Source organism: Stigmatopora nigra, chromosome 8 (assembly GCF_051989575.1).
Source record: "Stigmatopora nigra isolate UIUO_SnigA chromosome 8, RoL_Snig_1.1, whole genome shotgun sequence".
NCBI classification, from domain to species: domain Eukaryota; kingdom Metazoa; phylum Chordata; class Actinopteri; order Syngnathiformes; family Syngnathidae; genus Stigmatopora; species Stigmatopora nigra.
This window is the reverse complement of record NC_135515.1, coordinates 297916-320410: the sequence shown is the minus strand read 5'-3', so window position 1 is coordinate 320410 and position 22495 is coordinate 297916. Positions and strand designations below refer to the sequence as shown.

The window sequence follows — 22495 nt, the reverse complement described above, 5'->3', positions numbered from 1 at the left end:
AAATTTCCCAAACAAGGGATGAAAAAAGTGATCGAAAAAAAAAAAAGAGATGAAATGATGATGACGGAAGCCACTTTACCTGTCGGACTGAAGGGAGGACGGCGACTGGCGTCGATGCGGACGCCACGGCTCAAAGTCTGGCCGTCCGTTCGTCGTCGGGGGCGGAGCACGTCTTCTCGCACCTAATTCGATGATCAAAGCGGGAGGAAAAGGACCAACCGGCGAGCAGACCAGCGTGGGAGGGACTTGCTGCGCTCATCACCATCACTTTACCCATAACGTGGATGGATGGATGGATGGATGGACGGAGGGACGGATGGACAGAGGGACGGAGGGACGGCATATGGAACCACCATCGTGGACATCCAACAGGGACCAAGATTTTGAGGCCTGAATTTGCATTTAAAACACTAAAAAACAAGCATTAGGAATAACATAGTTACAATATACAAAAAAATATTTTCTCTTCTGAGATTCTGTAAAAACAAAGGAAAAAGATCAGATTTTTAAAAGGAAAAAACATGTTTTAAGTTTTAATATGGTCATCACTGAGGAAAACAAAGGAAGCCTTTTAAGAATGATAAATCTTTTATTGTGCATGGATTCTTTTTTTCTTGTCGTAGATACATACCATGGCTATACATATAGACTTTAAATACATTTCTATGATGACATGACACCCCCCCCCAAAATGGACATTTGGAAAGTGATATGTTTGGCCAGAAGTACGCATGTATATCATCAACACATTTGTCATTTTTGGAATGTATGGCGTGTACGAGGAGGTATACATCATTGCAAAGATTAAAATCACCTCAAAATGGTCCTTTTTTTATGCATAATAGCCTTTTTTGTCCATAAATGGCACAATCCATTTGCTACAGTCAGGTCAGCTTTTTCCAAATGTACGACTTTCATTTTCAAGTCCTCATTAGTGCTGTGCCAAATCTGGGACATCATTCATAATTCCAATAATAAGCTCTGAGGGTTCAACTTGAACAAATGTTAAAAGCATCAAGTAGTGCTGCAACCTAAAACTTTTCAGTATGAAAAGACAGCACAGTCGTTTTTTGCTCCAATCTCAAGCCACAACATTTTTATCAAGTTATTGAATTTGAAGAAAGCTTTTTATGAAATTCGCATCATATAATTGAATTTCAATCGCATCGCTGACGTACAGTTGGTGGGAGGAGCCAATGCGCCAACGATACAGCCACCTTGAGGTCAATTAGTGGAACAACTAAAGCCTGGGGAAGTTAGCGCAAAGTGGGCGCCACCCGCTGGCTCCAGTGCACATTGCGGCAAGCGTTTTATCACGAACAAGCAAGTGTCGTCGTTGGGCCATGTTTTTTGTTATGGCACAGCACTCCTTCAATTGTCCAATTTCATTTAGATTTCGCTTTGCGGTATTTTCATTTGAAGGAGGAAGTACACCAATGGAACGGTGACCGATCACGTTTTTCTCTCTCGACCTTTCACGTACAATTAATATAAAAAAATAGATATATGTATATAATTGACATGTAACCCTGGACAAGCCAAAATTGCAAAGCAAAAGATTCCTACCAAACACGTACAAACGACGGCGACGTTTCTTGACGGAGGGAAAAAAAAGTCAGAAAAACAACTTGAAATGACAATTATTCTCAGGTAACGACGTATAGGATAGACGTCCAATTCATTCATTCCAATCGCCCAATTGACAGATAGCTTTTTTTTCCCCCTCTACAAGTTACTTTAAAACTCATTTAATTTGGTTAAACCAACAGAAGCAAGTTATTTTACACCAAATTTCCAAGTACGACGTCATTTTTTGATACTAAAAGGAATGTTTTGACCGTCTACATTGTCCTCTTCCTGTCAAAATGACTTGGACGTCCATCTCCGTCAATAGCGGCGGCGGCGGCGGCGGCCAATCAGGCCACTTTTCATTTCGCCGCCGCCGCCGATGACGTATTTATGGCGTAAGAAAAGCGGACCGGGACGGCGATGGAGATTTTTTTTTCTTCTTTCTTTCACGAGTAAGGTGCAAAAACAAAAATAGCAAAGGGCAATATCAAGAAATAACTAAACAAAAAAAAGCTTCTTTTTTTCCTTCCCAGAGCAGCTACAGTATGATCATCGTCGTCAGAGTAAAAAATAGAGCCACTTGGTAGTTTGCCTTCTATTTTCCACTTTAAAACGACTATTTTTTTTCCATCTCGCAGTTATTACAAAAATAGGGTATTTTTTTCGCTCACTTTTTTTTTGTTGTTGCATTTTTTAAACATTCCTCACGTGATCAAACAAAAACAAAAAGTGATACATTAACTGACTGGATGGAATATGGATTGCCTGACTTTAGTTTGGGAGGGGACTTTGTAAAAAAAAAAAAATGAAATAAAACTTCCTTCATGTGGTCCTCAGTGTGCAAAGTAACCCAAAAAAAAGTATAAATAAAGTTGGAGACCCCAAAAATGTGGGCATATTGGGCTGAGCTTTCGGCTTCACAATTCCCATTGAACAAATATACATTGGAGAAATACATAAGCACATAAAAATAATTCTAGCAGCTAAGAATAGAGAAATGAATGAAAAATCTCAAGAGATTTCCCAAAGAAAGAAAAATGAAAAGAATTGAAAAAGTACCAAAAAAATGGAAAAAATCATCTTCAATAAAAAGAGAAGAGAGGATATAGCACATTTTTTAAAAAGGAATAAGAAAATATGGAATATTAAAAAGAAACATTTAAAATTTTTCGGAGGAAGAGAAATTGAAAAAAGGAATTTCACATTTCTATCAGAATTTTCAAATCTTCTTCATATTTACTATGTATTCCTCCAATGTGTGTGTGTGTGTTGGTTACCTCTTGCTCTGCCATTGACAGGGCTAGACGTCCAATCCGACTCAAGTGGGACGCTTGGCAGCCAATCCGCGTCCGGTCGTGATCGCAGTTGAAGGATGGAAGGAATGGACGCCGCACCGTGAGCGTGACTGGACGTCTAGCGTTGCCAGCGGCGTCAAAGAGCTAAAACAAGACATTTTGAAGTTAGAAAAAAAAACTATTTAAGATGAAAAATAAAAAAAGGAATCCTGTGAGAGCTAAAGCATTTTGGTACCGAAAAAAAAAAAAAAAAAACATGATTCTAGCTTTAAAAAAAAAAAAACGGCGACCTTGTTTTTGTTTGAACTTTGGAGAGGAAATGATGGTACGGAGCAATTTGGAAGAGAAATGTCCCCCGATATCCCTGAATTTTTTTTGGGGAGGAAACCAGCTGGCCATCTCCATCGCTGCTCATTTGATGACAAAGTACTGGATGACAAAAGCGATGAGGATGGCGATGACGGCAAAGGCCATCAGCAGCAAGAAGGCGCACTGCTCGTCCGTCAGGCCGCGCCGGCCGGACGGGGAGCAGGAAGCGGACCAGGAAGGGACGGCGGCGTTGGCGCCGCTCCTGGCCGTCGGGGCCTCGCCGCCCCCCCTGGGGACGGCCAACGTGAAGGCGGGGCTGAAGGGCCCGCTCAGCTCGGTGGCGTCCTGGCACTGGCGCACGGCGCACACGCGGAAGCGGTAGTCGCTGTTGGCGTGCAGGTGCGCCGCCGTGAAACACGTGCCGGGACCTTTGTAGGCCTGCCAACGGGACGACACCACGTCACTCACTCACTCACTCACTCGGGGCAGCGTCTACGACAGCCACCTTCCGGCCAACCCACCTGCTTAAAGTCGGCGTTTCCCGTCATCATTTGCAGCGTGTAGACGATGGGGTCGCCCTTCATGGGCGACAGCGCCTCCCAGCTCACCTCGCAAGAGCCTTCGTCCGTTCGCTCCACTTTGGGGGCTGAAAAAACACACGTATACCCTCATTGGGTAAGATGGACAGCGCATTGCAAATGGACGCTTACCTTTGAGGGGCGCCGGCGGGGAGCGCGGGGTGGCAAAAGTGTAAACGGCGGAAAAGGGCCCGGCCCCCGCCTCGTTGGAGGCCTGGACGCGGAAGGCGTACGAGGTAGACTCGTTGAGCCTCTGCACTTTGTGGCTCTGGCACGTTCCTTCGTACAAGGACGTGAATCTGCCAAAACGCAACGACATAAAAAAAAAAAAATCATGGCGCCATTGGACTTTTTCATGTTCCCGTCCCGGCCTACCTGCCGCTCCTGTCCTCCATCTGCAACCGGTAGTGGAGGGCGTCGCTTCTGGCCGGCCCCTCCCCCCACTTGAGCCGCAGGGTGTGGTGGCTGAAGGCGGCGCACTCCAGGCGGGGCGGCGCCGGGGGCAGGGGCTTGGTCTTCAGCTTATACGGGGGACTGAAAGGCCCCGCCCCCAAGCTGTTCAGGGCCTGGACGCGGATCCTGTAGCCGGTGTCGGGCTGCAGCCGGCACAGCACGTGGCGGCCCGCCGGGACGGCCGGGCTCGCCGGGACCGCCGGGACCGACTCCTGTCGCTCGCCCAGGTCGATCAGGTAGGACGTGATCTCCGAGCCGTGGTCGCAGGGTGGGTCCCAGCAGAGGCCGGCGCAGGTGGACGGCGAGTAGAGGGGCGGACGCCGCCTCTGCCGGGTGCCTTCTTCATCCTCTTCCTCCTCCTCCTCTTCCTCGTCGTCCTCCTCCTCGTCGTCATCATCATCTTGGCGAGGAACCCCGAAGCGGAGCAGCTCCGACTCTTTCATGGCCCAGACGTTGGCCACGGCGGCCGGGACCGAGCAGGGGGTCTGGCACAGGACGGCCTCGCTGAAGAGACCCGTGCCCGCCGAGTTCACGGCCTGCCGGGGGGGGGGACGGGGACGGAATTTGAAATGAAATGGTCTCCGTCCGGTATGGTGGGCGTGACCCACCTGCACCCTGCAGAAGTAGTTGGTGGCGGGCAGCAGGCCCTTCATCTCGTGGGCCAGCGCCGGACCGCTGTAACACACTTGCAGGCATCCCTCGGCGGCGCCCCACTCCAGACGAAAGTCCGTCACCGGGGCACCGTTGCACGGCGGCGCCTGAAACGCCGCTCCGTGACTGTCTGACCGGCTCAAATGGCGGGGACGGACGAGACGGGCATTTTTGTGGCGCTCTCACCTCCCAGCTCACCACCGCGCAGGTGGGCGACTTGCAGGTGACGCAAGGCGCCCGACACGGCTCGGGGGCCCCGGGTCCCGTGGTGACGTCGCAGCGCTCCGAGAAGGGGCCAAACTAAACGGGGGGGGGGGGGGGGACAGACGTTCATAAAAGATGAAGGATGAGTCGGCGGTCTCTCTCTCTCTCTCTCTCTCTCTCTCTCTTTGTCTCACCCCGGCCTTGTTTCCCGCCTTGAGCCGGAAGCCGTAGGTCCTGCCGGGCGACAGGCCGGCCACGCAACAGTCCAAGTCGGGCCCCTGGTAGACCTCGCGGCTCTCGTCGGAGCGCGGGACGCTCAGCTCCACGCTGTAGCAGGTCACCGGGCTGCCGCCGTCCACCTGAGGCGCACCTGCAAAATTGGACAACCACGAATAAAACACATGCCACGGGATACAGGACGATATTTCTACATTGCCAAAACAATAGAAAATCACGTCTGTCATTAATATGGCTGCATTCTTTGGCCAACCGAATTTGCAACAGTCCAAATTGAAAGCTTCATTGGAAATTGAGATCATATCTTGGCCTAGCTTAATATTAAACTCTCCTCTCCATAATGGCACAGCACCACGAGCCAGCAATGAAAGCGTGCCGAGAAAAGGACTCACCCCAACGCAGTTGCACTTCCCGGGCTTTGGCTTTGCCCACCGCTCGCGGGGGTTGGCAGGCTCCGGGGGGCACCGCCGGAGTCTGGACCTGCAGGCTTTCCGACAGCTAAAGTGAAGAAGACCACAAAGTTTGTTTGTTTTTTTTCTCCTTCCCACGGGAAACCCCCTTTTGTCACGCACAATCAACGTATGGATTGCGGCGCTAGCAGCAATGGTAATTGTGACAAGAGACTGAAAATGTAAGCGGCCGGCCAGCCAGCCAGCCAGCGCCACCTCACGTAAAAGGTTGGAATGAAAGGCTTCAAAAAAAAAAAAGGCAATGACTCACCGGGCTGTTCCCTCCCTGGCTGACGCAGTACACTCTGGCTTGGTAAGCGCGGCCGGGCCGGAGGGCGTCGCACACGTGCTCCAGGGCCGCCCCCGAGTAGACCTGCTCCCACGGCGAACCTGCGCGCACCGGAATGAGGCCGGCCGCATTCCCAATGGCGTGGCCGCTTTGGGATGACTTACCGCTCGAAGCCTCCGACAACTCCAACACGTACTTGGTGACCTGCGCGCCGCCGTTTTCTCTCGGAGGATCTGAAAGAAAAACACAGTCGTTATTAAATAGATTTCGATATACATATAAAAAGAGAGTTTTGGCCTACCCCAGGCCAACTTGAAGCTGGTGGGCAGGACTTTTCCCTTAGCGACGGGCCTGGACGGGCAGCCGGGTCGATCCGGGTCGGTGACAAACTCCACCACCGAGCTGGGGTTGCTCTTGCCCTCAGAGTTGTACGCCGCCACCTACACGCCAAAACGGGGAGTCAAAGTGTCAAAAAAAAAAACAAGCAGACACATTTGAAGCCAGGTCCCTGACTGGGAGGCCCACAAAGATGAAAATGGTGGCCCTTACTCGAAACCTGTACTTGGTGCTCCGGTGGAGGTTCTGGACGGTGAAGGAGAGCTCTTCGCCGTTGTAGCTGGGCTGGAAGCCGTAACCCTGCGGGGGACAAACGCCGGTTAGTCCGACGGGAGACGCCGTGTCGACCAGCTGGAAAAGTCACGTCCGTTTAGATCAAAACGGTTGGCGCTTCCTTCAAAACCGGAGCGGGCTGGCCATCAAAGAAGGACATTTCAAGTGATTCTCGCAACATGGATCAATTTTTTAAATACCGAGCCCTCCTCGTCCATTTCCAGGACGTAGCCAACGTCGTCCTCCTTGGGCGATGCGGCGGGCCGCTGCCACTTGAGAGCCAATCGGTCCACGCCGGCCTTTTCCAGCTCCGGGGGCAGAGGTGGCGACGGCACGCTGCACGAAGTGAACAGCTCCACCGGGTCGCTGAAGTCGCTGGACACAGGAGACCCTGGGTGACGACGGCCCGCCATACTTGGCGTCCGTCTTTGTCTCCGAGTACCTGACGCCCACGTCGTTCTTGGCGGCCAGGCGGAAGGAATATCTGGAGGCCGGCGACAGCTTGCTGACTCGGTACTGCTTGAGGGGGCCGTAGTAGCACTGCTCAAAGACGCCGGCGCCCTTTCCCTGAAAAGTCACCATTTGAATTCAATGGCTTCAATGGCATTTCTAATTTTTAAAATGGAACCAGCAAGAGTGTGTGAAATGACAGCCTTACCTCATCCCATTGAAGAATGTAGCTGTGGACCTTGGAGCCGTTGTCACACGGTGCCTGAAGACCAACAAGAGCAGACGTTACGTCGCACCACATTTTGACCAAAGCCGAAATTGCGTCACTCTGCGGTGCGGATAAGGTTGTCTAGTGGCTACCTTCCACTGGAGGACAAGCGAGTTCTTGGTCCCGCTGGTCTTTTTGGGCACGTTGGGCACTTCGGGCTCGCAGCTCAGCGTGCTGAAGCTGGCGGCCTCCGATGGGCTTCCCTGTAAACGGCCTCGTGTGGCCTGGACCCTTTAAGAGGGAGACGGGAACCTCAGCCCAGGAATTTCTCAGAGACCCACGCCAAAGCTTACCTGACGTGATAGTCTGTGGCCGGTCGAAGGTTCTCCAAAGTGGCGCCGAGTTCCTCGCCGCTGCAACCGAAGGAATCGTCCGTCAACGGAGCTCGGGACCCCCCCCCCCCCCAATTGAGACGCACGCTCTTCACTCACCAGTACACGCTCTTGTATTTGCCGTCCTTGCCGCTAAACGAGACTGACAGCTCGTAGCTCAAAGTCCCCACGGGGACACCGCCTTCGCCACCGCCGTCCTCCTCAGTGGCGGGCGCACTCCAGCTGGCTTCCGCCACCCGGGCCCGGATGTCCGACACCTGCGGCGAGCACGCGCGTCAAAGGTGCTTTGAACGTTGGAGAAATAGGAGCCCCGCTAGAAATGCCATCTCTCTTGGTTCCTTTTCAGTCCCTTCCTCATCGTTTTGGGCCGTGGGAATTTTTCAGTACATTTTGTGCACACGTCTATTCGGCGTTACGAGACGTTTTTGGTGTAAAATGGTCCAAATGAAAAGATGCTAATTGAGCGCCAAAAAGCAGGAGAGGCGGCGATGGAACTCACCGAAGGTTTGGCGATGGCGCTCAGCGCCGCTTGCAGGGCTCGCGACGCGGCGTCCAATTCTAAACGGGGAGGGGATCAAAAAAATGGATCAAATCAAGTGTTCTCTTTGGTTGATCAAAAATCCTCAAAACGGGAACTTCGAAATGATGTCGACGTACCTGCCGCCTCTCCGTTTTTGCCTCGATGGGCCCGCTGCTCGACCACACCGTTGACGAGGTCGGGGGGGGCGGCGGCGGCGGGGCTTCCGCGCGTCTTTTGCGGCGACGGCGGGGGGCTGTCCTTGGCGGGCCCTCCTCCTCCACCGCTACCGCCACCGCCGGTCTGCCGGTCCTTGAGTTTCTTCTGGAGGCGCTCGTAGGTTTTGCTGGTTCGGTCGTCCCGGTGGACAAACGACGGGCGTCCGTGCTGGGGGTGCGAATCTGCAGAGACTGAGTGCCAAAGAGAAAGAGAGATGAAGGGCCGGCCGACCCCCGAACACAGACCTTTTTTCCGCCGCCAACTCACCCTGCTCTGAGTAAATGTGAGCCGGGTGATACTGGGAGATGTACTGCGAGCTCATGTCGCCCACGCCGCCCGCCATGCCCGTGTAGAGGTGAGCGGGCGGAGGCGGCGGAGGGGGCGGGGCCATCATGGCCGGGTGCGGGATGAAGGCCGGCAGGTGGGCGTGGGGGGGCGGCGGCGCGTGGTGCAGGGGAGAGTGGCCGCCCGGGTGGAACTCGGGTTGCTGAGGCAACACCAGCACGCGCCGCACGCCGTTTTCTTCGATGATCTGAAGTGAGTGAGTGAGTGAGAGAGAGAAAAAGACACGGGTGGGTCACGTCGACCCGCCCGCCTTCCGGCCAAAAGTTCTTTCTGACTCCAAAATGAAGAAAAAGATCAAAAGTTGGCCTCAACAAAAAATGAGGATTTGGAAAAACGGACCCGTTTTCTTAACAACGAAGCTTTTTTCAAAACCTCGTTTTCTACCTTCTAACTGGAGCCGGCTTACCTGGGAAATGTATCCAGGAGGCACGTAGATTGGAGGCACTGAACCGTTTGGAGACATCATGGGAACCTGAGCAGGACCTTGACAAAAGACAGAAGAAAATCAAGAAAAATCAACAAACACAAGTCACAAAGACACTGTTAGTTTTAAAATCTATTTCATTAGTATTCATTCAAATGAGCCTACATCCCAGAATATAAATCACAGGACAAATTATATTATACTTTGTGGATTTGTAATGGCTCGCATTACGATATTCGCGGTCAGTCGTCTTTGGCCTAACCCTTTTCATATAGTAGTACTAAAAGGGAGTATTTATTCAAGGAGCGCCATCTTGCCCAGTCCAAAGGGTTGGGACTGGGGGAAGGAGCGAGCCTAATCTCGCAGGGAAATGATGCTGCCGGCATTTCATTAAGGACGGTCCCCAATGGAGCCTCAAGCCAAAGATGACTTGGGCGGGTCAAATGGTTACTCGTCTCCTCTCAGTTTGGTGTTGCTCTGCACTTTAGTGGAGGAGGACTGATAGCGTGTCCTGGTTTTTTTTTAATCATTTTTGCACTCTACAGCCGCGTCAGCAAAGCCGATGTTCCAGTTGATTTAGGGGGAAGGAACGGAAGGAGGGAGGGAGGGAGGGAGGGAGAGATGCGCTCCTATATCTATTGGATCTGTGCACGTTGTGCGTCACCCATGCAAAAGTACCTCCCACCTAGCACAGCTCATTGGCTGCCATTCAGGTTGATAAACTAAACAGAAGAAGAAAAAAACACTATGGCCTGCTGACACACACCAACAGCTCGTTGCTACATGCAATTAGCTCATCGTCCCCATTGAAAAGTTGCTCCAAAATGACATTGTAAAGTATAATTGAACTATCAACCTAAATAGAATGCATCCAATGGTTTTCATGCCATGTGAATATTTAAGTTCCATCAGCGGGCAGGCAGGTACACACTGGTAGTCAACTGCATCCAAAAAAAAAAAAAAAAGGCAAGACGCTCATTTTCCAGAGTCTGGCGGGGGCCAATGACGTTAACGGTAACCTTCATGCTGGTGCGCATTAGAGAGCGCCAGACGGCGGCACAACGCCGTCAACGAGAACCGGGCTGGTGCTTTAGCAGCCCACCCAAAGACGACGGCGGACAAGACTCTGTCGGCGGCTGGGGTCCACCCTTTCTGCCCTTTGTGGCCCCCCCGCGGATCGACGGCACTCCGGGAGAATGAGTCACGGGACTCAAACGAGGAGACTTACGCGGCTAATGGCGTGTTTGCCAGTACAATGACGTGAAAGATGTGCGTGACTAAAGGCCAAGGGGAGACGTGGCCGCCGTGCTTTCCCGGAAAATGGCGGCGACCCTGAAAACCCACCCACCGACCCGCAAGTACGACAACAAGTCACTTTAGAATGGCGGCTTCACAAGAGGCTTCCTTTCTAATTGTGCTCCTTCAAAGAAAAATCTCCAAAACAAATAAGAGCAGACTGAGAACAAGCTGCAGAGTTTACGCCAGTTTTACCAGGACTATTGTAAACCTTCGGTCAAAAAATGAACCCCAACTAACCCAAACAGTGCCAGTATGAAAACAAGATGCTAGCTGTCATGGGAAGCTAACGCTAAGACACTATCATACAAACATCTAAAATATGGAGCTTCTTTCATTCGTAGCAGGGGGTGCTGGAGCCTATCCCAGCCAACTTTGCACAGCGGGTGAGATTAAGCCACAAATCAGTCAATTGCACGCCGTGGCGCCGGCAACAATACGGCTGTACTTTCAGCGGCGGTTGGCGGCTCGGCCCGGCCGCCCGCCCGCCCGCCCGGCCGACGCTGGCTCTCCTTGTGCCTTTCTGCGACGCAAGCGGTGAGTCATCTTTCTACTGGCGTCACAGCGCAGGAGAGCGGGAGAGCGAGCGAGCGAACCAACCAACAAACGCACCCGGTGACGGAGCGGCCGTCTACGGCAGGCTACGTGGAACCTCTTCAGTCCAAAAGCCTGTGCTCGAGTCCTAATAGGCCACGTCACGATGAGCCGCGTGGGTAATGGGTGAGGGTAGTTTGTTTGGTGGGACACGTCATTTCGCATCACCCATTCTTTTGTTATTCCAAACTAGCGTGACCACACGGGATTTTGCGCTCATCTTGAGTCATTTGCGTGGAGAACAAAAAAAACGGGTAATAAACGAGTACGTTAGCGAGTAAACTTACTGACCTGTGATACACTGAAACTGACCATCCTCTCGTCGAATAGTGAAGGCTTCCCCCGGGTTGACTTGCACCAGGATGACCTACAAGACATACCAAAAAAAATGGACATTTAGCAAAAGATAAATGCTCTTTTTGTTTGACTTTCAAAAACATGCTCAAAATAGCACATGGCAAACAGCACTCATCAGTCGCTTAAAAAGGTCAACCAAAGTTCAAATCCACAGCCACGATGAGCTTTTTACGGCCGTAGTTAAAAGACTCATTTGTGTGACGTGTTTGTTTGGGAGCAAACACGACGGACATTGACGACATCCAAAAGGGCGGACGTCAACAGTCATTAAAAGGTAAGTGTCCCTGGTCCAAATGGAAATTGGGCGCTCACGGAGTTCATTTGTAGCAGCAAAATCCAATGCTACAAGGGTATTGTGTTTCAAAAAGAAAAAAATCAAAGTTTCAGTTTTGTACTATGCAACATTCATAATAGGTTTGTCCACATTATTTTAAAATATCCGAGTTAGAATCACTTGTTTTAAAGGATCAAGATGCTCAAATTTGCTCAATGAGTTTTTTGCCATTACTGTGAAAGAGAGAAAAAAATAAGGCATACATGACCTATAAATAAAAAGAACTCAACAACAAAAGATGAGCAGTTATCCCATCCAAAAAGTCTAACTCTGGCATGGATGAGTCCCCGGTTACTCAAGCAGCACAAAAACACAACCCTTCTTTTCCCAAGCACAACATAAATCCTTTTTTTAAAGTGTCCTAAAACGTCCCGGCCGGGGTGGCCATTGTCGCAAAGTGGCCGCCTTTTTTTTTTTACCTCGCTCTTACGGAAGACGTTGTCATAGAAGCGACATTCCCCGAGCACGCGGCCGCCAGTGTGGCCGAGGTCGTCGTGCCGTTCGGGCATCATCGCCGCTGCCGCCGCCGCCTCCATCGCCGACGCCGCTTCCCATTCACGCGCTCCGCCGCCGTCTCTCGTCGCTTCAAACGCGCCCACGCGGTGGCGAGGAGCGGCGGGGAGCGGCGCTGGGAAAAGGGGAGGGGCGGGGCGGGAGGCAGGCTGAGGGAGGTCTAATTGAGTCAAAGGGAGCGGGCGCATCACGGTCAGGTGGTCCCAGGATAACCACGCTGACGTTCATATGAATAAATTAAAAAGCTTCTACTGACTGTCGCTCGCTCGTCTGGCTTTTCATTCGGGCATTGCTTTTTTTTCATGCATTTCAAGTCAAATAAATAAATAGAGGGCACTTTTACATTGAGCTGGACGCAGGAGGATACGGCTTTCGCGCGCTTGGGGCCACGCGTCCGTCACCCTCGTCGCCCGCACAAGCCCGACAGTAGCAATATTCATGTGTCCATCTAACCAAAAGAGGCCGGAAGCATAAAATTGTTGAAAAAGCAGTCAAGTGCCCTAACCATAAACGCACCGTTAGCTAGATGTCGTACGACGGCTTCATCTCTTGCCACTTTAGACGCAAAGAAGCCCCCCCCCCCCCTTTTGCGGTTAATGGACGGAAGCGCGCTGTAAACAAAGCCATCCCGGAAAAGTCATCATCTCAGGTAATGAGCCCACAACGGAGGCTCGAGAGGGGGCGGGGCTCTGACTCACGACAACGCCGCCGGTCGGTGGAGCGTGAACGCCCAACGGGCCGCTCTCCACGCGGGAGGCGGTAAGAAAGCGCCCCGGCCGCTGGTCAAAGTAAAAGGTCAGCCGCCGCCAATGATTGTCATGGTCACGGCCGCGCCCAAGCAAATCTCTCCGACGGGCCGCGGCCGCACGCCGACTTTTCCACTTTGGCGCATCTTTAGCTTTGTTGCTACGCGACTATTGACAGGCCAGCCCGTGGAAAAACAATCAGACTCGACGGCAAAACCAGCTTTTATGGGAAAAAGGCAATTTTGGTTGAGCCAATTTTTAAAATTTCAATCAATTAAGATGTGGCGCTAGGCAAATTCATGGAGATTTGACGGCCCCATTCCATACTCCCCGTCATTACAGTTTAAGACCAAGCGTGAGATTTCAAAAGAATGGGAAATTTCACGGGGCTAGCGCCCACTACGGGTGGGAACCAGCATTGCACCACTAAAATTTCAAAAAGCAGTTTTTGTATGCCAATAAGCTTAGTCTATTCAAAATCACGTGACTTGTGAATGGGTTCTTTTTTTCTAATGACTCATTCATCCCAAGGCCGTCGCTTTAGCGGGTTGTAAAGTCTGACTGAAACATTGACAGAAGTCAGCCGGGTGACGGCGGCGGCGTGTACGTCAAGACAAACGCAGACCTGTTATTGCGCCACGCCGGATAAAGAGAGAAGAGGGAAAAAAAACCCATTTGAATGCACTTGAGCAGTCACGCAGCAGCCCAAACGCAACCAAACGGGAGGCGCGCCCATGACGTCAAGCGGGAAGGTAAGAGCCCGGCTTTTATTCCCCTTTCTCGCTGGGCGTAAAACGGCGAGCACGCGCGCGGGTCATCGGGCGACCTTATTTTTCACCGGCGACACGGCAACCGGATTCCGTGAGCTCACGCGGCGGCGGTGACGTTTTTGTCATGTTTTTTTTCCGTTTTTTTTCCACAGTGGAAAATGACAGGAGGGCCACACGTGGACCGTGGCTAATATTAGCCGGTCTTATCTGGTCAAATGGGACAAGACGGAAGAAAACACGGAAAAAAATAGCGGCGGGGCGCCAGCCGCGGGACCGCCACAGCTGTGCTCTGGCGGATGCCACGTTTCAAAGACACGGCACAAAAACAAACGCAGGGAGTCAGGTCGCTCTCAAAAAATAACCATTTTCTATAGATACTATAAATACTCGCGTTGTTGCGCTCACAACCACAGCCTTTCGATTTCTACATTAAAATTCAAATCATTTAGCTTTGAAAGACTTCAAACGCAAACAAACTGCACTCGTAGTGACAGATGGATTAAAAAAATAATTTCAAAAATGGCCCACTGGAATAAAAGTGCCATAAAAATAGCTCCAAGCATTGACGACACAACACCTAGCGCTGCGTGCGTGCGTGCGTCTTTTTACGTCCAATTCCAGTTGAGACATCTCGAGAGGTTGCGACTGACTCACTGGCGTGTTTTTATCAGCTTTGGCCACTTAGATGATGACACATTAAGCAGCTCTTATCTGATTAGAGAGCACTCTTCCGATACCCCACTTGGATGATAGAAAGATAGATCACACGCCTACTCTTCATTCAAATTCACATGCTAGGAGAATTAGCACTGCAAGTTTTCATTTTCAGACTCTGAACAACACGCCCGCCAAAACCAACGTTTCGAGTGCCCGGTCGGTCCAGGGTTCAAATGTCCACGGAGGGGGAAAGCAGAAATTCCCACAACCGACTCATCTCGCGTACTTGATCGCTCGTACGCAGGAAATGACAAAAGCGGGTGGAATGGAACGTACCTGCTGGGGACCCTCCCCGTTGACCAGTGCCGGGGGCGTGGGCGACGCCAGGATGGGGAGTTCGGGGCCGAGAAGTTGTCCGGGCTCCAGGGGCGGCGTGTGCTCTGCCATGTCTCCCTCATTCACACCACCACTGAAGGTTCTCCTACCACAAAACAGGTCCAATTTGTGAAACAATGCCCTAGCTGTCACCATATGGCCCCTTCTAAGTACTTGTTTACCAAAAAGGGACAATCATGGTGACGCATGGTCAATGGCGGCCAACGCCAACAAACCAAAAAACGGACCTTTTGGATTGAACTCACTGTAGCACTCAATGGCGCTTTTCCTTTTGCTCCGTCCTTTCAATATATTACACGACATAACTCAAAGCACATTACAATAATTTGGACTTAAAGCCTTTCTTCACTTCCAATCGGCTCATTTCCATCTCCATTATTGCAACGGTAGACGAAAGAGCGATTTTCGAGAGAAAGAGAGGGCTAACTAACACTCCTAGACTCCCTAGATTGGCGGGGCCCAAAAATAAGTCAGCACGGGCGAACGAAACGCGGTCTGTGGTCACAAATAAGCCGGCCTCTCCGGGAAAGGACGGCAGGCGGCGAGAGAGAGATCCGGATGACGTGTCCTTGAAGCTAATTAGCGCTCAGTACGCCTGCGCTGCTAAAGCTGCCCGTGATCTGGCTTATCTGTTGGCTTTAGCCCCTCCCCTCTTGTCTCCTCTCCTGCCCTGGCCGCCACGCCGCCGAAACACCCAAAACACCCACCCACCCACCCATCCCTAAGCTGAAACAACACGGTGGCGTTTGCAGTGAGACGGTCAATGAACTAAGCGGGCGGGCCGACGGACGCACGCTTTGGCCGTGAGCTGGCGTTACACAACGGGCCAAAAAAAACCCAAAAAGAATCAATACGACCCCTGTACATTAGCCAAAAATATATGCTAGCACGATAGAGGCCGCTTTCATTACAATGTAATACATTTTGATTATTCGGTGAAAAATGAAACAATGTCAATGTATGCCCTCCCACAATTTTGAAAGGAATCAAGTAGTTCTCCGAGCTAAAACTATACAGTGGCATACATATTGGTGCTCAATTATATGTGACTGGTGGGTTTGACTTAAGAAGGATGAATATTAAGTATATAAACATTAATAAAGAATGTATTACTCTTTGGAAAAAAATGCAGTTTGGGTGTGTTATTTCAATTGTCTGTCATGCATTATTCACAGGGGCAAGGCAAGACAAATGTATAAATAGGGATTTTGCAAGGCCGGTTGGTGACATTAATGGTGACATTTGCAATCGGAAACATATTCATGGAGTAGAAAGTTTGATATCATTTTGCCAATATTCGGTAGATGGACATATGGCACAGCACTGGTTCACATAACCCTGTGTCGTGCTTTATCAGGCAAAAAAAGGCACCTGTCAATTTTTTTTCAATAAAAATATCTCTGTCTACAAGGGGCAAATTCTTCAATTTGAAAGTTTCTGAGTTATCACTCGTCGATTTTCAATGTATATGAAGTGTGGCACCCGTACATTTGCTGCCAGTCCTCCCCGCCCACTTCAAATGGGCGTCTAACGCTGTCAATCAGGTGGCCGATTGGTTTTTACTGTCTAAACTAGTCATTTCATCGCCATGTTTGACCATACACCAATTTGCTTTCCTACAGTCAACGACTTTAGCTATTGTAGGTTCATTTTCAGTTTATTCTAGCTACAGGTGTCATCATTATGACTGACAGGTGGCATCCGTGTTATCCAACGTTATTTGACTTCCAAACGAGGAGTAATATTATTTGACACTATGAGAGAAATACGAAGAGCTCGTTACTCACTCGGTCCGACGGTCCTGGAAGACCACAGATGCACCAAACTCCAAATTCGACCCTTTTTTTTCCTTTTCTTCAGCCGTCCACGTCAGCAAGGTGCAAAGAAAAGCAGCTTCCCCCTCGGTGCAACCCCGCACAACACCTTGAAGATAAAACAACAAGTCCCCGAGTGTTAGCTCGCCGTGACAAAACAAAAACAAACGAAAAAAAGAAGCGAGAAAAATGGGACGTGCTAACGTTAGCTTCCTGGTGCTAGGCGGCTAATAGTTAACGCTTGCAAGCTTCCTTCTCTCCCCTCCTTTTGTGTTCATTCGACTTAAATGGCTTCCGAGTGAAGCCGGAAGATAACTCAACGGCAAAAAGGCTCACCTCGTGGACAATTTTATCGAAATAACTTTGTTCCCCGGGCTAGTCCTCCTCGCATAAAAAGCAGGAATTTCGCCATCGCTTACGGTCCGAATGTGTGCGCATGCGCGCTACAGCAAATCATGGCGAAGCTCCAATTTATATAGAAAGTAAATTGAAGCCTTTACTCGGTTTTAATAGCGCCAATAGCCCAAAGCTCGAACGAATGAGCTTCACTCGGAGGATCTTTTTGTTGTCCTGTCGATCGGTCCCCTGTGACAAGAATTAGTAATAGAGTGACTGTAAAAAGCGGGCTGGGAAAAAACCCTTTGACGTCAACGGGAATCCCAGCCAGGTGCACAATAAACGAAACCGACATTTGGAAAGCGCTCACTATATTTGCTTCAATTTGCCTTTCAAATGAATTGCACTAGAATGGCTGTCATTGACGTCGGGAGACGTCCAATCCATTTAATGTGGGACAGTAGACAGCCAAAAGAGAATGTTTCCACGAGTAATAACTCATTTATAAATGATTTTTTTTTTTGGTGTTATGAGCTACGCTTGTATCACCATCAGCGGCAGCCAATGAGTTGACACAATCACACTCCCAGTTCAAAAGGATTTGACGTCAACTAAACTAATGTGAACATATGTCATTATTAAACTCATTGGCATCCAATGAGTTAACTGGTATGCGTGCGTGGCAGACATGTTGGGGAGGTCTACGTTTCCATCAAGGCAATGCAGAAACATTGAAATCATTCAATTGTATTATAGCGGATTTCCTAAATTCCTCTTGCTTGTTTAGGTAATTGTCACTCTATAATTACTATATTTTTGACTCAAAAACTATTGTGCTAGAAAGGGTAGGATTTGTTAAGGGTCTTTTCTGGGTTTTATAAACCCCTTGACGTCTTCGAACACACCGCCGTGATGACGGAAGTAATGCGCCACGCAAATGTATCAAAATTGAGTCTTAAGATGTCAACGTGTCGCTAGTCGCATGTCGTATTTCTATAGGGGTTTCCCCCTTAAATTACTCTTCGCTTTTTACGGCCGACTATCTCATGGCAAATTACGAAATGCTTCTAAACGCACCCTCATGATGCCGGAAGGATCTGACGAAGCTAATCTGACGTCTTCTTGAACTGCCAAAAGTGCAGTTAACTGGGACCATTTTATGTACATTTATAATCGGCGTCTCTGATCAACTATATCGTCATTCTGCTAGTCAACGAGCCAGGTAACTGTAGCGCTAAAGAAAAAAAACACACCCGACAATAATGTGCTTGGTTCGGCGTTGTTTTTAGCTTAGCATTACGAGCCAACGGGCTAATGCCACTTGGAAAGCTCACAGTGAACCAGCCATTTTACTTTTAAAGAAAAACAAGTTCTGTTTTCTTGACGCCTCCAATTTCCTTTTGACTTCTACCTCTTAATATAATTTATTTTCAATATGATTTAAAAAAAAGTATTGTGCTTTCCCAAACCCACCATAGGGAGGGCCAAAATGCAAAGTGTTCTAAACAGTAGTAACTACGACTACTTTCGTTACGGTATGAAAATGTTCAAGTCGATATCGATACTCGGAAAAATATTCTATAGCATTTTGGATGCCACCTAACTTCATTGTCACATGAACCATCCATTACTATTTAGGAGTGCAAAATTAAATTTAACCCATGGCAATACATTTCTGAATCCAAAACAAATAATTGTTTATTGATACTTGCGCAAAGGAATATCCCTATCAACCTGGATTTGACGTCTATCAGCGTCAATGGCAAACATGATCACTCAAGGCCATCCTTGACAGTTGAAATGGATTTGATTTACATGTATACATTAGTGAAACAAACTTTGCAGCGTACTAGTACACTTTGGATGAAGTTTGTCTTTCGTGGCTAACTTTTTCTTTCCTCTCTTTTTGTGCATCAACCAAGTGAGCGAGTGGCATGCTGGACGTGGGGAAATGGCCAATGTTTGCCCTCCTCCCGCCTGAGGAACTCTGTCTCATCCGGCAGGCTTGCGTTTTCGGAAGCGGCGCCAACGAGGCCCTCTATGTCACCGTCAACGACGAGGTAACGCCGCTCAGTCCGCGGATTTCAGAGCGGGGGCGGAGCTAAGCGCACGGAAGGGCGCTATCTTTAGCCGCCGGCTCCTAATTCTAGACCGAGCTGAAAGAGAGCGGCTCCTTCTTGCTCCTTTGCCCAAAGCGCGGGGAAAACCTCATTTGAGAAGCTTAATCACCCCCGTGGTGCATTTCCGTCCAACTCTCGGTTGAGTTTGGGGCACATCTGACTTATTTTCTGTCACCTGTAACACTTTTGTAATGAAACTGCCAAATGAGCTTGCTCCAAAATCTTCTTACTAACACCATTTTTTTGATACCACATCAGGTGTTTGCGCTGGGCACCAACAGCAGCAGCTGCTTAGGCTTGGGTGACCTTCAGAGCACCATCGAGCCGCGCAGGATCGATTTACTCTGCGGGAAGAAGATCGTTTCCCTCAGCTACGGGACCGGACCGCACGTGGTCGTGGCCACTTCGGGTGAGCTAAGTGCTCGCTACGGAAGGCAAATGAGGTGGGTCACTCACGGCGCCACTCCTCCCCGTTGAGCCAGATGGCGAAGTGTACGCGTGGGGCCACAACGGCTACAGTCAGCTGGGCAACGGGACCACCATCCACGGGTTGATCCCCGCCCTGGTCTCCACCAACCTGCAGAACAAGAGGATCAGCGAAGTGGCCTGCGGTTCTCACCACACCATCGCGCTCACCGCGGAAGGAGAGGTACGGACTCGGCCCTCCCGACGTGGAGCATTTCCGTGGAGCATGCACTTGGACCCGCAGGTTTACGCGTGGGGCTACAACAACTCGGGCCAGGTGGGCTCGGGCTCCACCGCCAACCAGCCCACGCCTCGCCGGGTCAGCAGTTGCCTGCAGAGCAAAGTGGTGGTCAACATCGCCTGCGGACAGCTCTGCTCCATGGCCGTGTTGGACAACGGAGAGGTAACGCTGAGCCAATTCGGCTCCGGAATTTCACCTCAAAAAGTTGAACCGTCCCTCCCTTTTCAGATCTACGGTTGGGGCTACAATTGCAACGGCCAGCTGGGTTTGGGCAACACCGGCAACCAGCAGACCCCGTGCAGGGTCGCGGCTCTCCAGGGAGTCAAGGTCGTCCAGGTAAGCGGCGGCGGCGGCGGCTCGTGACGTCGTCGGCCGGCGCGCAAAAAACCCACTTCTTGCCCCCTTGTGGCCTTCCAGGTGGCCTGCGGCTACGCCCACACGCTAGCCCTGACGGACGACGGCTACATTTACACGTGGGGGGCCAACTCGTACGGTCAGCTGGGCACGGGCAGTAAGAACAATTACTCTCTGGCCACGCTCATCAGCACGGACAAAGAGAGGTACACTCATTTGTGATTGGCTCGGATGTGTTGCCGTCTTGTGACATTTGAATAGGGAGGGAGAAGTGAAATCTTGCAAGTGTTGATCCATGAATAGTACTTGTTTCCTTCCCTTTGTCTTCATTGGCTTTGGTTTCAACTTCTAAAGTGGAAAGCTTTCCACAATACTAGTGTGACACAAGTGCAATCAGTGGATTGGCGTCAGCTGCTGGTGATTTGAGCAGGCGGCCCAACCCCCGCTGCTGGCTTTCAACTCTCTTTCTTGGAGCGCTCGGACCACAAAAGCTGCAACAGCACAGGCCTCGAGGACCGCCCACTTTTCCCTAGCCTAGGCTTTCATCGCTAGTGCGGTCACCATACTCCAACTTTCAATTGGCTATCAATTCTCGAAAAAAACACCATATAGTGTTTGTTGCTTGCCGCTCATTATTGATGGGAAAAATGTAGAGGAATGACCCGGCTGGGTTGCAGGATCGTGGAGGTGGCGGCGTGCCACACCAGCCACACGTCGGCCGCCAAGACGCAGAGCGGCCAGGTGCTGATGTGGGGCCAGTGTCGCGGCCAGGTGGTCAGCAACCCCCACGTCACGCACTTCAACTGCACCGACGACGTCTTTGCCTGCTTCGCCACGCCCGCCGTCACGTGGCGTCTCCTGGCCGTGGGTGAGTCCCCTGACGGGGTCTCGACCGGGTCCTGACGGGGTCCTGACGGGGTCCTGACCGGGTCTTGACCGGGCCCGACTCTCGGACGCCGCCGCAGACGGCGACGACCACCTGACCGTGGCCCAGTCGCTGAAAAAGGAGTTTGACAGCCCGGAGATCTCCGACCTGAAGTTCCTGGTGGACGGCAAGTCCATTCACGTGCACAAAGCCCTGCTGAAGATAAGGTAAAAAGCACACAATGACTAGCATTGTTGAATACGGCAAAACATTTCAAGAGGATTGTCCGTCAGGTGCGAACATTTCCGCACGCTGCTGAACGAAACGGACGAGGACACCATCGAAATCCAACAGTTCCCCTTCCTGGTCTACCGAGCCTTCCTGGAGTACCTGTACACGGATTCCATCAACCTGCCGCCCGAGGACGCCGTGGGCCTGCTGGACTTGGCCACCTTTTACCGAGAGAGGAGACTCAAGAGGCTGTGCCAGGAGACCATCAAGCGGGGAATCTGCGAGGAGAACGCCGTCACCTTGCTCTCGGCCGCCGTCAAGTACGACGCGTGGGTAAGATAGCGGTGGATGCTCGATGAGTCGTTTTTTTTTTTTTTTTTAATGGAACCTCTGGCGATTTTGCCGACAGCCATGCTAATTATTGTCCCCGGAAGGTGCTTTTGGGGATGTCTCCAAATGAGATGGCTCTCCAAATGTTTTTGTGTGGCAGCCACGGCTGCCGGCGGAGGGAGGAAATCACCGGCTGCGTCTTTTTCAGGACCTGGAAGAATTCTGCTTCAAGTACTGCGTCAACCACCTGACCTCGGTCACCCAGACCCAAGCCTTCCGTGAGATGGACCACGAGCTGCTCAAGAACTTTATCAGCAAAGCCAGCCGTCACGGGGCCTTCCGGAACTGACGCCCCCGTCCTAGACCCAAAGTCAGACGGTCCCCGATCCAAGAAGGTGGTTCTGCGTCTCCGTGGAGTCGGCCACGCTACGTGTCATCCGTAGCCCGCCCACCCACGGCGAGCGTCCGGCTAGCGCCAAAGATGGTTTACGGGAAGGCCGGCTCTAGACGGCCACTTATTCTTTCACGCTACGGTTGCCGGCCCTTCCTCTTTCAAACGGATTGGATGTCTTTGGCCGTCCGTGACTTTAGGACATTGTTGATTGCCACGGGGGGGGAAAATATCCTTTTTAACCACCAGGCAATTGTTTGTAAATACTGTAGCATGGCATGGGAGTTGCAAATCTTACTGTATACTGACACTTGTTTTGCACTTTGCACTGTGATATCATGGACTTTATTAAAGATGATGACATATTGAGCGTGGCTGCCGTTGACTACAAGGTTGCATCCATAAATATCAAACGATCAAAACACCCTCTTTGTTTTAGTTTAAAAGTTTCATTTGGGGAAAAAAACTACTACTACTACTAGCCATC

At 50.7% G+C, this 22495-nt stretch overlaps 2 protein-coding genes across 4 annotated transcripts; one reads left to right on the top strand and one right to left on the bottom strand.

Moving 5' to 3' along the window:
* Positions 1-1328: 1328 nt before the first annotated feature.
* Positions 1329-17240, bottom strand: fndc3a (fibronectin type III domain containing 3A). Of its 2 annotated transcripts, XM_077722463.1 has the most exons (26): positions 17012-17240; positions 16649-16784; positions 14802-14946; positions 11380-11455; positions 9181-9257; positions 8697-8961; positions 8351-8620; positions 8193-8251; positions 7793-7950; positions 7655-7714; positions 7454-7592; positions 7302-7355; positions 7086-7210; positions 6844-7018; positions 6584-6670; positions 6336-6474; positions 6199-6267; positions 6017-6135; positions 5689-5794; positions 5254-5429; positions 5042-5155; positions 4813-4962; positions 4127-4740; positions 3884-4050; positions 3695-3819; positions 1329-3611 (listed from the first exon to the last, which is right to left on the bottom strand). In XM_077722463.1, the coding sequence occupies exons 3-26, from the start codon at positions 14910-14912 to the stop codon at positions 3276-3278; spliced, it is 3771 nt and encodes a 1256-aa protein (XP_077578589.1). In that variant the 5' UTR covers positions 14913-14946; positions 16649-16784; positions 17012-17240; the 3' UTR covers positions 1329-3275. The 2 variants fall into 2 exon arrangements, with proteins under 2 accessions (XP_077578589.1, XP_077578588.1); XM_077722462.1 differs by lacking the exons at positions 14802-14946; positions 16649-16784; positions 17012-17240 and adding an exon at positions 12199-12327.
* Positions 17241-17945: 705 nt separating this feature from the next.
* Positions 17946-22377, top strand: rcbtb2 (regulator of chromosome condensation (RCC1) and BTB (POZ) domain containing protein 2). Of its 2 annotated transcripts, none has more exons than XM_077722673.1 (11): positions 17946-18233; positions 18934-19071; positions 19390-19540; positions 19614-19780; positions 19841-19999; positions 20066-20173; positions 20255-20397; positions 20869-21059; positions 21157-21283; positions 21350-21620; positions 21826-22377. In XM_077722673.1, exons 2-11 carry the CDS (start codon positions 18946-18948, stop codon positions 21964-21966), a joined length of 1584 nt encoding a protein of 527 aa, XP_077578799.1. In that variant the 5' UTR covers positions 17946-18233; positions 18934-18945; the 3' UTR covers positions 21967-22377. The 2 variants fall into 2 exon arrangements, with proteins under 2 accessions (XP_077578799.1, XP_077578798.1); XM_077722672.1 differs by having other exon boundaries at positions 21778-22377.
* Positions 22378-22495: the final 118 nt, after the last annotated feature.

Coding starts and splice junctions, on each gene's coding strand:
- fndc3a (XM_077722462.1), bottom strand. CDS start 12,315: ATGGAGGCGGCGGCGGCAGCGGCGATGATGCCCGAACGGCACGACGAC. Junction 8,962..9,180: donor CTCCTGGATACATTTCCCAG/GTAAGCCGGCTC, acceptor CACTCACTTCAG/ATCATCGAAGAAAACGGCGT. Junction 8,621..8,696: donor TCACATTTACTCAGAGCAGG/GTGAGTTGGCGG, acceptor TTTGGCACTCAG/TCTCTGCAGATTCGCACCCC.
- rcbtb2 (XM_077722672.1), top strand. CDS start 18,946: ATGCTGGACGTGGGGAAATGGCCAATGTTTGCCCTCCTCCCGCCTGAG. Junction 19,072..19,389: donor ATGTCACCGTCAACGACGAG/GTAACGCCGCTC, acceptor ATACCACATCAG/GTGTTTGCGCTGGGCACCAA. Junction 21,060..21,156: donor GTGGCGTCTCCTGGCCGTGG/GTGAGTCCCCTG, acceptor ACGCCGCCGCAG/ACGGCGACGACCACCTGACC.